A 15,687-nucleotide genomic window follows, 5' to 3' on the forward strand; every position below is an offset into this window, starting at 1 on the left:
GCGACATCCATACACAGCCAGACATGGCTAAATTCTCATTATCATTTATTCTAGATTTATTTCTGTTGCTATAAAAATCACACCAACTAATTAAGACCTATTAAAGAAATAATCATATGCAATTATATGCTCTTTTGTTTAGCAATATAGTGAAAAGCTATATAAAGGGGTCTGAGCGATTAATTGGTCTAGATGAGAAAAGTAGCGCGTGCTAATAGGAACCATGATTTTTATAGTTTTAATAGTGTTGTGTTTTGTGTTCGCAATATGGTCGTGGGTGAAACCACGGAGTGCGACGTCACCCCCTTTGTATCCTGGCTGTCTACCTCTCATAGGACATGCGTATAAAGTTATCGGAGACTCGAAACGTAAGTTACCTAAATTTATATATTTTTGTGATCTTTTTTTATTGAATTTAAAGGCATTTTATTCAATATCCCATAACAATTTTTTTTTAATTGATTCAATTATAAGATGAAGAATTCTCAAAATAATGTACCTAAGTGGTAGCGGTAGGTAGACGATTTTTTTCAATCAATCCTACTATAATTTAATACTATAAATCCGTAATATATGAACGGTAACCGTATCTTTGTTACAATTTTAATAAAACTACTGGACTAATTTGATAAAATTCGACAGAATTTAGCCTGCCTGTATTCAGATAAAAATAAGATACCTACAAGCTGTCTCTTATCCAAGTGCAAGAATTAGCCTCCTCGGGTGGCAGGTGAAACCGCGCCCAGACGCTTGTTAACAATAATAACAAATTATTTTATATTATGAATCTTGTATGTATGTACCTATTGCGGCTAAGAAGTTTGTATAATAGTGTGATATAAAACTGGTCTCCAAAATTTGCTTATTTTAAAAACAATCCTTTTTTATTTATTATTTTTATAAGCCTATAGGTACTGTCCTACTGCTAGGCAAAGGCCTCCCCCGTAGTCTTCCATCTTTTCAGTCGCTGTTTGTGGCCCGTCCTTGAGGAAGCTGAGTCTTCTTACGTAATAAAATAAATTTATTGTCATAATATATTTCCTATAAAATTTTATAAAATGTTATTTCAAAATATTTTAAAATTCATTATCAAATTACAGACATGTGGGAGTTTGAAAAAAAAGTATACGAGTACGTTGCAAAAAACAAGCAGGTTGTAGAATTCCGTTTTGGAACTCATCCGCTATTTGGTAAGTTCCTATCTTTGGATTGCTACGACATAAGAATAATCCTTTTTATAATTTAACTCATAAATATTTCTTGCATTTTGATACCTTTTTTGTTTTTGATTAAATAGCTATAGCTTTTGCCCCATACACTGCAGACGAAACTGTCGGCCGGTAGATGGCCTTGACTGATTTATTTTGAATATGCATACGAACTTTTTACGGTCTGTTGCCAACCGGATACCTGATCTTTGTAACTAACTAAGGGTGCATCTATACGGTGCAAGTAACTTGCGCATGTTGAGGCACATGCGTAGGTTGCATGCATTTTAAAAAACTTGCGGGTCCAGCGACTCGCGCATGTACCTCAGCAAAATACCCACCCGCGTGCTCTTGTCACGAGCGCAAGTTCGCTTGCTCCAGCTACTTGCACCCTAAGATTCATCTCCATACAGATTTATGAACCCGATCAAATTATCGGCCGACAAAAAGTTTGTTAATTGCAAGGGGCTGTTTTATGAGAAGCTAGCTCGTTTTGTTAATATGGATATGTCTCAGTAAAATTGACAATACCGTTAGACATAATATAATATCCATCATCTCGCAAGATGGTGAACTGTCGAAAGCTTATTAACCACAACATACTGCTTACAATTTTACTTAATCTATCGAAGTAAAAAACAGATAAACTGAAGTATGTCTTCAATGAAGTGACTTATATTCATCATAATCTAAGTATTATAATCACTGTTTCAGTAATAACAGATCCGGATGACGGCCTGATAGTAGCAAACCACTGTTTAGAGAAACCATTCTTTTATGGTTTTTTTGAAGAGATATATGACAGGGGCCTTGTAACAGCAAGAGGTAAATAATTTTACTAAAGGGCCAATTTTGCAATCATCAGTTAACTTTTATCTGAGGATAGCGGTTCCTATACAAAAGCTATCATAACGTCAAACATATTCTACTGATAAAAGTTATCTAGCGATTGCAAAATCGTTCCTTACACCTGTTGATAATAACACAAATATAATCATTAAAAAAATCGTCATGACATTATGGTCACCCATCCACGGAACGATCGCGTCAAGCGTTGCTTATCCTTACGATTGAACGATCCAAGTGACCTTGACTTAGCCACGAGCTCTTTACAACAAAACTACTAAACAGGTTTAAATAAAAGGTTCGCTGATAAGTCAGAAAGTGGGTATAGGCTACTTTTTATCTGGCAGCGGGAAGTTGTTCCTTCAGGATGTAAGCGGAACTGTGGGAAACAGCTATTGAAAAGTAACTCAGTGAGCATTAAAGTTTTTCCTTCCTCAGGACTTCAACACAAATGAAGTGATAATTGCTAGTAATAAGTAACACTATTATTCTAAGATCCTGTCACGCACGACTTCAACCTATTAAAGGTATTATGGTCTAAACAAGAGGTTACCATAATTGACAACACTTATATACCTCTGTATCAAAAGAAGTACAAAAAAAGGAACTACAAGATCACTTTGTTTTCCGCCTATCCATATGTCACGACATATTACAAGCAAGTAAAAGAAGTCCTCATTAATTCTTTATACATAATATCCCAATCCGCAGTCTAGTCGTAGATCATGTAATAGATCAATTTTGTATGATATGCAGTAGTCACAATAGGTGTGGCGACAGGGCTAAAAAATAGGGATTCTAATAGTCCGCATTTTAGATTGGCAAAAAATATTGGGCATGTAATATTTATTTTAACAAAACATTATTTTTTTACTAGGTAATATATACCGCAACAAGGTTCGAGAGTGGCTCATGACTCGTGACGTCACTTTTATGTAATTGTACTTAAAAGTGACGTAACACAAAATTTAATCGTGTGGTTATTTTTTGTGAGAGAAATGAAAAACATGTGTTCAATATTTTAGGGTTATCTAAAAGACGAACTTTTTCTACCATGCTAACCATGCTTATTGTTCTCATTTCAGCAAACTGGAAATCTCACCGCAAGCTACTGAACCCAGCGTTCAACCTGCAAGTGCTGCAGTCATTCGTCGGCGCATTCTGCAAAGAGGCAAAACTCCTCGTGACTTCTCTCTCCTCGGAGGCAGGGAAGGGACCCTTTGACATTCAGCCATACCTGATCACCAATTTCTTAGGAACCGCGTGCCGTAAGTACATTTATGCAAATGAAATGCGTATATGTTACTGTAAAAGTACAAAGTAAATTGTGATTGCCCTTTAGAGCCGCACAATCTCCAGTGATGATAAATCTCCTTACCTTAAAATCGGGGGCTAACCTGCAACGCTATCTCATGGTGGCATAGAGGGCAGACCGTTGGGTCAAGGGTTAAGTTATAGTGGACCTTACAATAACATTGGCAAATTCATTGTTTGATGCTGAGACACGACCGGACAGAAAATATTCACCCAGACGCAACATCATCATACGGTTATTTTGCAGGAACCACATTTGGACCCAACTTCGATGAGATAAGTGAGGCTCTAGAAAATTATGCACACGCAACTGATGAAATATTTCTGCTGTTCATGCAAAGAGTACAAAATGTCATGTTACATTTAACGTACATCTATAAATGGACTTCGGCAAGCAAGCGATTTGGTGAGCTTGGCGACATCGTGAAAGGAATAACTAGCTCGGTAATTATATGGCCATTTGCAAATAATGAAACAACCGTGTGAATTCAATTACGACAGATAGATGAAAAGAAATTAATATAAAAAAACTTTAATTTGATGTGACACAAAAGAAATGGTTCATTGTTATAGTGATTTGTACTTGGAAAAAATATTTTAATTGTATAATTATGACACGTTGACACGAAGTGTCAGATAAAAAATCAGATACATGAATGGACTTTTAATTATGTCAGATGCTAGGTTTGATTGGTATAATTATAAGCTGATTTTCACAGGTCATCACAAATCGTAAAACGGAACTGAAATCGATGAAGCATTTTGACGAAGTTGAACAGCCTGATACAGGTAAGTTCAAGAATTTCAAGTAAATGATTCTCCCTATTAATAGTATTGATTTTTACACTTTATCCTTACACAATAGATAAATTAAATAATGACAATGTTTCAGATAACTTTGTGCCTCTGTTGGATCGAATGCTAGAATTGGCTGATAAACAAGATGCCTTCGATGATGATGAGATGAGGGAACATTTGGACACTATAGTAGCAGCTGCTTACGATACAAGTGCTACAGCCTTGACGTTCATTTTGGTATTGATCGGATCACATCCTGAAGTACAAGAACGAATGGTTCAAGAGTACGTATTGGTAGTAAAAACATTGAATTAAGAATACTCAGAATGTAACTATGGTACTATTATAATATTAAGAACTAGAGCTGGTTTAACTCTAAAAATATATTTTCATGATTGATGTTATTGATTTGATAGACGAAATAGAAAACTTATCTCGCAATGTAGGTTTCAATGCACAGATAATGATGGTAAAATATCATCAGACTTAGAGGCTACAGATATACTTAACCGATTTGAATAATAGCATTGCTACATTGTTTGTATATTTTTTATCCGGGCACATGGTAAAGTAAACTACGTGAAGCAGTGCTAGTAACTAATATTGTTAGTCATGAAATGCATATGACACAACTCTGTTATAACAGTCATATCGTATTACACTTACGATCAAGGTAAAATCATGGTGGCTTGCTAATTCCTTTCCTTTTCAAAACTTTTTTCTTCAATCAGGTTTCAAGAAGTACTGGGTGATCAAGAAAGAGATGTGACCAGACACGATCTGCCAAAACTCGTGTATACGGAAGCAGTGATAAAAGAGTCTTTGAGGTTATATCCCCCAGTTCCCAGAATCGCTAGGACTTCTTCCACAGACGTCAAACTAAGTAAGTATGCTTTATGATTAGCTGGTTTTATTTAATCAATATGAGTAGTTGATTCGCTGCATATCAATTTCCATTTAGAGTAAGTACCTGTACTTTGTTTGACAAATTTCAAATCCTGTTATTGATTAATATTGTGTTCATGAATGAATGGATTTTGATAGAACTTAGCAGTAATATAACTCGCACACCAGGAAATTAGGTTACTTTTTATCCGAGACCAGGAACTAGTATCCTCAAAGAGCTGATGAAAACGACGGAGTCGGCTAATTCCTTATACATACATATACTTATTGGAGTAGAGTAATATGTATATAGATTTTTGTACAACTTTACATTTAATTCTTTTCTGTTTTCAGAGAAATATACCCTGCCAGCCAAATGTACATACTTGATATCTGTGTACGGTCTTCATCGGCATCCAGTTTGGGGGCCCGACAAGGACCAGTTCATACCGGAGAGGTGGCTGGACCCGGCGCGGTTGCCTAAAAACCCTTTCTTTTTCGCTGGCTTTAGTCTTGGGAAAAGGAATTGTATCGGTAATTCTTTATTCATTTATTATTGAGTGCCCTTTTTGAAAAATATGCTCAGATTTGTTGAATGTGGATGAGACTATTATTAAACTATAGCTATAGTTATCTCCTGGCTTCTCGCAAGTTTCGAACAAATAAACGCCTATTGCCTGATACTCAAAAATGGTTTCTTACTCAGATGATATTCGAGATGACATGATGTTAAATGAGATCTATATTATGGTATTAAGACCAGGGTTATGTTTTCTTTAACAATTTCTTCAAATTCTAATCTGATAATAATCAATGATTTGTTTATTTACAGGTCGATTATATGGCATAATGGCGCTGAAAACGACTCTCGTGTATATTTTGCGAAAATATCGTGTTCACAGTGATGTTGAGAAATTGGATACAAAATGTGACCTTCTTATGAAACCAGCGTCTGGACATCATATGAGTATAGAATTAAGAGCGTGATAAAGAAAAAATTAGTTCCATATCTTAGTTGATAAAGAGTACCCGCACAGTGCCAACTAAACAGTCGGCCGAGAGCTGGTCCGATTGTAGTTTCTTTTTAAAGAAGTCTTGAAGTAAGTCAAACTTTTTAGTTGGTCTAAAACCGGCCACACACATCGTTGTTATTTGCATACCACCATTTATTTCTATACTGATTTATAAGCCAGAGAGAAATTTCGGCCGACTGTTTCGTCTACAGTGTGCGGGTGCTCTTGGGTACCAACGTTGACTAGCGTTGATTCTTAGTACAATATTATTTTGTAATTGCCAGCAAGCAGCTAAATATTCTTCGTCTTATTATAATTATTTTATTAGTATAAGATAATTGTGTTAAGTAACTTATTGACAAAAAAACCTTTGCATGCCAAAAGGCAGAATGTACTTCGGTTAGACCAAACTATCTGTAACAACCAATAAACTTAAGTATGTACTTCTTAAATTCAATGCAAATAAAGGTATACATTTCACATTTTAAGTATTATTTATAAATTATGACATAAATATATTACACATAGCCTCCACCCACGGGTTCACGGATCAAAAGGGCCCCATGTGTTAGACTAATATAACTATGTCAATCTATATTACTGCCAAGTTTCATCAAAATAATACGTTTGTGCATGAAGAACCAAAAAACATAAGTACACTCAAAGAGTGGCCTTAGTACGAGAGCTGAAGGAGATTTAACCACAGCTGGCTATCAACCTTAAAGGGAACAGCCGCCAGGAAGTACGGCAATTGGCCTGGACTCCATGTACTATTATTACTCACCAGTCAAGTTGGCCTAGAAGCTAATCTTAATTTTAGAAATAAAATGGCAAGTGTCAAAAAGCCTACACAAGAACAATCATTGTATTAAACTCCTGAAAAAAATACACAGTACACATTGTTGTTTCCCCATAAATAGATTTAAAGTTAAATCAATTGGACAGTTAGTTTTTCTTATCACTGCTAAAAATAAACCGGTCAGGTGCGAGTCGGAAACGCTCACGAAGGTTTCCGTACCAACATATACTGTATATACAAATAGGTTTTTTTATATCCTTTATGGCACAAATTATTTATAAACATATAAACATTTTGGGGAAGATGATGTACAAGGGCTAACTTAACCCAAAATTCACGTTTATTGTAAGGAAGTCCCTTCGAATGTGTATTTTATTCTACAAAATGTATAATTTTCATAGCAAAAATATAAATTCTGCAATATTTATTAACTGTCTAATTATCACCGTCCATGAGATACACCCTGGTGACAGAAGGACAGCAAAGCCTTTAGCAAAAGGTTCCAATTGAAAAACCCGTTAAGCATATCAATTTGTCACATAACAGTTATCATAATTAATTCCAATACGAATTTAAATAGGCCCAACGAGATTCATAAAGGTTCAACACGAAACACCATAGAGTATTCTGAATTTAAACGCGAATGATCATGTCCGCGTATATAAAGAAGATTGTCACTTGCGTTTGCGCAGATCAACATTAGAATTTCAAAATGTCTGTGCTACTGTGTACCGTAATTTGTGTAGTGTTTATTTGGTGGTTTATGAAGCCGAGGGATAAGGGACCTCCGATTTATCCTTGGGCCTTTCCATTGGTAGGACACCTTCCTCACATTATTGGAGATCGGACTTGTAAGTATTTTTTGTATTAACTGTTAATCGCGGTTATACCTATATCCCAGGGGAACTTCTGTCCGGGATAAAATATAGCCTATGCTAGAAAGCAGTGAAAGGGGGATGATTTTATAATTTTAGGGATGCTGGTCAATGTAATTTAACGTCAAAAAGTTCGTATTTAATTAGCCTTATTTCAATAATGACTTTTACTGTAAAATATTTTTTCAAATCGGTTCAGTAGTTTCAGTGCCTGAAGGGTACAAACAGAACACAACAATCCCCTTAATAATATGAATGTAGATTTCAGGAACGAATGAACAATCTGTAACTTCATACATAACACAATTCTGCAAAATAAGCGCTTTATATTGCAGTTTTAAAAGCTTTATATATTTTTTTTAAAGCAATTAAGTTTAGTTCATCAATATATACAGTTACTGATTAATTACTGCATTGATTGAATAGATGTGCCAAGCTTCTGTCATTAAAAACTATAATTAAATACATAGACAGAAAATACTGCTTGTGTTCTTTAATATGGTCCTGCCTTTTATTACAAGACTTATCTTTAAATAGCTTCCGCCCGCGACTTCTCCCGCGTCAAGTTCGCTTATATCGCATTTCCAAGAGAACTCTTCAAAAGTCCGGGATAAAAAGTATCCTATGTTCTTTCTCAAGGTCAACTCTATCTCTGTAGGTACCTAATTTTATTAAAATCAGTTCAGTGGTTTAGACGTGAAAGCGTAACAGACAGACAGACAGAGTTACTTTCGCATTTATAATATTAGTCGGGATTGTCTTGCCTAAGCTTAACCATTGTTTATAATGGTAAAAACGGTGTTTTTTTCTATGAATTGTAATTTGTCCTGCAATTCTTATATACCTACTGAAACAGCATTCCTCTTTACAATCTGTGTAAGAAAATAGTTTCATAATTTTTAATTGTGTTATTTTTTTAATTACCTGCGTCATTGTCAGGTTGAGGAAGAAAATAAATCATGATAATTGGTTTTCCGTTAGCAGATAGGCATACTACTACTACTAAGTCAGTTTCAGTAAAAAAAAATATGTTTTTCATACAAATGAGAGGAAAGTAAAATATCATTTGTAATTATACATTTTTCCTATAAACGTAAACGCGTAAGGATGTTTATTCCTCTTTCAGGCAAAAAATACTGAATTAATTTTGAGGAAACTTGACAATATTTCTGTATCACCAGTTTATATCAGTAAAAGCTAGTTTATGCTGTCTGAGTAAGGGAAGTATTTCACTTAGGAAGCGGGTAAAGATTCTTTCGCCAGTTGAAGATCTTATAAAAAGTACCTAGCTTATTTAGTTTCCCAATTTTACGAGCAAAAAAAAATCACATCGTTAGGAAATATTGCGTCTTCAGCAAAATCTATCTAATTTGACTTTTTGCTAGTTTTTTTGACAAAATTACTAGTTTTTAGACATATCGTTTATCACTGTAATTTGAGTCGTAGTCAATAATTTTGGCACTGTGTAATAACGATAAGTGGTAGTTTACTCTTGTAATTTAGATTTTTTCTTACCACCATCAATCTCGAGTTTTTATTTGCGTTATTTATATTTCGCTTTTAGATAAATATGAAACCAGAAAAACACCTACCTTTAGCTAAATTGAGCTTTATGCATTTTATTCACTGATTTCAACGCCGTTTGTCGGCGAAAATTCTCTTGTCTACAAATTATTGTATTTTTTTTGTTACGAAAGTAAAATAGATAATTTCTTGTAGAATATTTGATATGTAATCGAAGTCCGGAACATACCTTAGCTCGTCGGCATGAAAAGATATGCCAGTCGGTCCAGCTTTAAATAATAAGATTCCAATACCTATCAAGATGGACAGACGACCTTATAAAGGTCGCCGGAAGACGCTGGATGCAGGTCGCCTCCAACAGGTATCTGTGGAGATCTAAGGGGGAGGCCTATATTCAGCAGTGGACGTCCTATGGCTAAGATGATGATGAACCTATATAACCTACTTCCCAAAAAGAATGTTCTCAAATGATTCCAATCAAAATCAAATGACACGTTAATTAATAAGTTAACTATAATGAGCACATTTTGAAATTCCAGATCTGGCGAGATTTCTCAAATCTTTAAACAGTTACTGTGTGGAGAAAGGTGACGTTATAAGGATGTGGTTCGGAACGCATACGTTTTATAGTAAGTTATTAAATTATATTTCGTAGTGAAATAATAGCGTCCAGAACGATTTTCCATATTATTGTGAACAAGTTTTTGCACAGACACAGGTGCACTCACTATTCCTTCACTCTCATAGCCCGGTGGGACGGAAATCCAACACAACTGGAAGGAGATCAGATTACAGTCCGGCCCTTAACTGTATGGAGAAAAAAATTCCTTTAAATCGATTTATTAGTTTTGTCGTCAAAGCAGGACAAACAAACAGATAGACCGAGTCACTTTTGCTACAATAATAGGTCCTGTAACTAAGTATTTTCCTGAAAATCACGTTTACGTAATGCTGTATTAATTTTCAGTTGTAACCGATCCAGATGACAGCATTTTAATAGCCAATTCCTGCTTGAATAAATCATACTTCTATGATTTCGCCAAAAATTTTTTGGGCACCGGACTGATCACAGCTGATGGTAAGCTAAGTTACACAATATTAATATAAGCAAAATATAGATATGACCTACATATGCTTGCTATTTACCTTAGCATAAAACAGTATGAAATTGTAGCACAAAATACAAACCAAACAAGAAATGGTGAAAAATACGATTCTCAAATCAAAAAGCTATTTGTTATTAAAATAATGTAAACAAATATGATCCATCATTATTTCAAAATCTGAACGCACTGGACTTTTATTTGGACAATGACTACAATTTTAGTTAACGTTTTCTTACAGAAAATAATGAAAATAATATTATTATTTTCAGCTTCGTTGTGGAAAGCACACCGCAAACTATTAAATCCTGCATTCAACCAACAAGTACTGAACACGTTTCTGGACGAAATAAATGGTCAAGCACGAAGTCTTATTGCGCTGTTAGATACTGAAGTCGATAAAAAGCCGATTGATGTCCGCAGTCACTTCGTGAACTTCACTTTGAAAACAGTTAGCCGTAAGTATCCAGAACAACTAATCAGTTTCAAAAATACACGAGCATTTTTCAAGCTCGCAAAAATAAGCTTTTTTATTAAAAGACTTCTGAACTAAATTACGGCCACTACGACTGCCCTGTAGAAGATCAGCCAGCTGCGCAGGTCATAGGTATAATAGAGTATAAACATTTGCTCAAACACAGGTACACTCTCAGTTTCCTCACTCCCATGGTCCGATCGAATGGCAATCTAACACAGCCAGAGAGAGATCAGGCCCAGGATTTAAATTTACTTAGGTTCCCTTAGACGCACGGGAGTATCACTACCTGCTTCCGTCCGCCGCTTTGTGAGGTTCTTAAAACGCACAGAGCGATTTCAAATCATCAAGTGTACAGCAATCGCGCTTTGCGACTATACCAACGAGACAACCAAAGCAGTATAGTTTTGTCCATCATCATCATCTAGCGAGCCTTTTCCCAACTATTCAGGGTCGGCTTCCATTTTTGTCCACGATTATCAACGTCAAAACGTAATCCAAACAGGCTTTCTTCCTAACTTAATTGTAATGTCGATTTATGTGTTCAATTTATGTTACAGGAACATCACTAGGACTCGATGTTAAAGACCAGAATGTAATCGATACAGAATATGCAGAAGCATTCGAAGAATATGTAGCCACCCTTGTAGAGAGAGTGCAATCAGGATGGATGCATTTGTCCTACGCATTCAATTTCAGCGCTTTGAAACGTAAGCAAGATGCATTGATCAAGAAAATGAAGAGTATCATTGACCCTGTAAGTATTTCCTTTGAGCTATCATCTGCCTAGCCTTTTCCCAACTATCTTAGGGTGGGCATCCAATTTTATCTAATAGAATGCAGCTGAATATTTTTGTTCTACATGGATGACTGCCTATCTGACCTCTTCTACCCAATTACACGGTTTAGTTGTCAAGATTCTGGTTTGTGACTACCCGTTTTATCGATCGATCGACGAGCTACGAGAATTACACACACAAATTGAAAATATTACAACATATTTTTTTCGTTTTGTTTCAGATTATCGTGAAACGAAAATCAGATTTAAAAATGATAAATAGGTCTAATGCTGATAATAATAACACCATACCAGGTAAATAAATTGATATAAGTAATGCACACCGAATAAAAAGGAAATATCTATTTTTCAATTTTACTTACAATTCAATGAGTTTTTTTTGGAATATTGTGCAATAAAAATCATCGCCTTATCAGCAGTTGTAACTTAGAAATGTCAATTTTGAAAAATTCTTAATAACTTCCCTGTCCTACGAGACATTTGTCAAACACACTAATTGTTTAACTATTGTGCCTGTACCGTGGACAGTGAAGGGATGCAATGACTAATAAATTGTGATATTTTACAGATAGGTTCAAGCCGGTACTGGATCAAATGTTGAACTTGGCTGAAGAGCAGAATGCCTTTACAAACGAAGATATAAGGGCACACTTGGACACCTTTGTAGCAGCTTCATACGATACCAGTTCTTCAGCTATGACTTTCATGTTAGTCGTAATTGGTTCCAACGAAGACATACAAGAGAAAATTTACAAAGAGTAAGTTCATTTTTGTTTTCGTTCTCGTCAGGGCCGTTTGTCGGCCACAGTCTTGCTGTTCTCTCCAAAGAAATCAGCCAGCTGCGCAAGACATTATAGTGCACGAGCACTTGTGCAGACACAGGTGCACTCATCCACTCCTTCACTCTCATAGCCCTAAGGGACGGTAGTCCGTCACCACCGGAGAGAGATCAGACAGGGATGAACATATTTCTGTTTAGAATAACTTGTCATGTTATATTATGCATATTATAAATACTGTTTTATGTTTCAGGCTTGAAAGAGAGCATGTGAATAAAGACGAAGATATAACCAAAGATGTTTTACCAAAGCTTGTATATTTGGATGCGGTGGTCAAAGAAACACTGAGGCTGTATTCTCCCGTCCCTGTCATATTGAGGAAGTTAGACAAGAATATTAAGATAAGTAAGTTATTTTTCACATAAATAAACATATTTTTGAAGAGATTAGAGTTTGATCCAAGTTTTGCTTTTTATCCATGTACTGTACAACTAAATAAGTTACCCAAAGCCGTCAAGACTTTCCTATTAGCATTTTTGAACAAAATTAACTTGACTGTGCTACCAATAGACGACCGGATAGCGTAATAGTTAGTGTATCGGCTTGACACGCGTGGGTTCGATTCCCACAGAAGTCAAACATTTGTGTGCATTAACATGTTTGATTCAGGCTGGATGTTCCTATGTATAGTTTGTATATAAAAAGTATATACCTACTTAAGTAAGTTTCTCAGTTGTAAATTCTCTGCTTAGTTCGAGACTAGACGATATTGTTCGAAAAAAATATTAAAAGCACCATGTAGGTACATCTACTTCACACAGATTTATAAATATTACATGTAAAATTTCAGAAAACTACACACTAGAAGCCGGCAATACGTGCGTAATAGGATTGCAAGGGATCAACAATCATACCATGTGGGGCCCAGATGTGGACCAGTTCAAACCGGATCGGTGGTTGGACCCTTCTAAATTACCGAGCAACCCTAACGCTTTTATGGCCTTTGGTGCTGGAAGACGAAACTGTATCGGTATGTTTTTCGTAGGATTTTTGATAGTTGATAACTTTTTTTTTTTGGTTGGAAATTGTCACTTGACCCCTCCCGCTGTGGAAGCAGAAACAACCAAACTTACTGACCAAAACCAACCATATTCCTTCTTTAGCCCTTAATGTACCAGGGCTGCGGCAACTCTTTCGAACAATCCCGAAGCCCTCGAGGTACCTCTATTCCTCGAGTGTATTGAATTTAGCAACATATCAGAATCATCTTCCTTGACTTTCCATAAACTATGGAGCTATATGGAGCGAGTGCCTGTCTGACCTCCTCATTCCTGAGTGAACTACTTCGCCGATCCAGTCAAAAAGCAGCTTATGTATTGTTGTGATAGCGTATGTCTATTAATGGCAAGTATCATTTAAATCATTTCAGACTTTAAAGAGTGATTACTACAAACTAGCACACTTAGGGTCAATTCACACTGAAAGAGCAGCGGCCGGCAGCGGCCGTAAGAGCACGGAAAATGTAAGAGCGCGGCGCGGTGCGGCGCCGCGCGGCGCCGCGCGGCCCGCCGCGCTCGCGCTCAATCCCTTGCAATTACGGCCGCTGCCGGCCGCTGCCGGCCGCTGCTCTTTCAGTGTGAATTGACCCTTAAAATACTTGTAGGATTATTTATCTAAAATTATATCTTAAAGAAAAATAACTGTTTCAGGTAAATTATACAGCATGATGGTTATCAAGACAACTTTAGCTCATATTTTACGACGATACCGCGTGACAGGTGACATAAGCAAGTTACAGGCTGAATTCGACGTGGTACTCAAACCTGTTGCCGGACACCGCATTGGATTAACTCTAAGAAATTAGTTAAATTTAACCTTTAAAACTAGAGCGAAAACGCTCAAAATTCATCGAAGTCAAGCAGTATTTACTTACCTCTAATTTATTACCAAATGTATGGATTCTCTTTTATTTGAAAACAAATAAACTATGAATATTAGAGTAGTAATATTATTTTTCCGTCATTAATGGCGTCAAAACATTGTTTTTAACTGCACAACCTACTGAAAGTCTTCCCCAGAATTATTTTAGAAGGTTAAAAAAATTGAACAGCAAACCTTATAATAGGTATATAAAAAAGTGAAAGATATAAAAAACCGGCCAAGTGCGAGTCGGACTCGTGCACGAAGGGTTCCGTAAATTACAGTTAAATCAACCTATCTCAAAAACTATAAGAGATACTTTGATCAAACCAAAAATCGTTGAAAGAGTTAATTAGCATGCATCACCTCTATTTTTTTTAGAATTTTATACCCCGTAGTTATAAAAATAGAGGGGGGGGGACATACTTTTTACGACTTTGAGAGCTGATATCTCAAAAACCGTTCACTTTAAGAAAAATGTTTTTTAGAAAACTTTATATCATTTTAAAAGACCTTTCCATTGATACCCCACACGGGTATGTACATCGAAAAAAAAAATTTCATCCCTCAGTTACATGTATGGGGGGCCCCACCCCCAATTCTTTTTTTTACTATTTAGTGTCATATTTTTGTAGCGGTTCATACAACACATATTCCCATCAAATTTCATCACTGTAGTACTTATAGTTTCCGAGTAAATCGGCTGTGACAGACGGACAGACGGACAGACGGACAGACGGACATGACGAAACTATAAGGGTTCCGTTTTTGCCATTTTGGCTACGGAACCCTAAAAATGGCCTCATCTTAAAAGAAAACGATGTAAGTTGTTCGTCGAGGGGCCACTCGGATAAAAAGTAGCATTAGATTGATATAATCCATGGAGAAGTAAATGACTAGCGGAGGGGCTATAACGGAAAGTAGCGAACCAAAATGCGAGTGTGTGGTAGACGAGAAATGTAACTGTCTTCGCCCTTATACGCTGTCCTTGGACCCGATCATTTTTTGTCATTAAATCGTTGACAAATGTCTCAAAGTACCCATACGCCTCGTTAGTTCACTCGTAACTGATCGTTTTTGTCATGCCCACTATTGCCCACCTGCTGACCTACATACCAGCATTATGGCATCTCCGTTCATCTTTCTTTTCTGTACTCCGTGACTCAACTAAACAAGCAAACAAACTATTCAGATTAAATATTAAGTAACTAAAGTCACTAACCATATTATGTAAATCTATAGAAAACCCAATTAATTCAACTGAATATATGTATTATTCTAACCTTGTTTTTTTAAGTTAAATTATTACCGTTAAATTGATGTTTGGCCCTTAATCATGAGAAAATAAA

The 15,687-nt window shown here is 36.0% G+C and overlaps 2 protein-coding genes across 2 annotated transcripts; both read left to right on the forward strand.

Moving 5' to 3' along the window:
• Positions 1 to 151: 151 nt before the first annotated feature.
• Positions 152 to 6,465, forward strand: LOC110380838 (cytochrome P450 4C1). The gene is made up of 10 exons (XM_021340962.3): positions 152 to 368; positions 1,101 to 1,190; positions 1,923 to 2,033; positions 3,140 to 3,322; positions 3,616 to 3,812; positions 4,088 to 4,157; positions 4,261 to 4,450; positions 4,898 to 5,049; positions 5,406 to 5,585; positions 5,884 to 6,465. Exons 1-10 carry the CDS (start codon positions 224 to 226, stop codon positions 6,036 to 6,038), a joined length of 1,473 nt encoding a protein of 490 aa, XP_021196637.3. The 5' UTR covers positions 152 to 223; the 3' UTR covers positions 6,039 to 6,465.
• A 1,094-nt stretch (positions 6,466 to 7,559) lies between these two features.
• On the forward strand, positions 7,560 to 14,341 carry LOC110380839 (cytochrome P450 4c3). The gene is made up of 10 exons (XM_021340963.3): positions 7,560 to 7,714; positions 9,802 to 9,891; positions 10,230 to 10,340; positions 10,638 to 10,823; positions 11,401 to 11,597; positions 11,861 to 11,933; positions 12,208 to 12,397; positions 12,672 to 12,823; positions 13,269 to 13,448; positions 14,128 to 14,341. The coding sequence occupies exons 1-10, from the start codon at positions 7,576 to 7,578 to the stop codon at positions 14,280 to 14,282; spliced, it is 1,473 nt and encodes a 490-aa protein (XP_021196638.3). The 5' UTR covers positions 7,560 to 7,575; the 3' UTR covers positions 14,283 to 14,341.
• Positions 14,342 to 15,687: the final 1,346 nt, after the last annotated feature.

Source organism: Helicoverpa armigera, chromosome 21 (assembly GCF_030705265.1).
Source record: "Helicoverpa armigera isolate CAAS_96S chromosome 21, ASM3070526v1, whole genome shotgun sequence".
NCBI lineage: Eukaryota > Metazoa > Arthropoda > Insecta > Lepidoptera > Noctuidae > Helicoverpa > Helicoverpa armigera.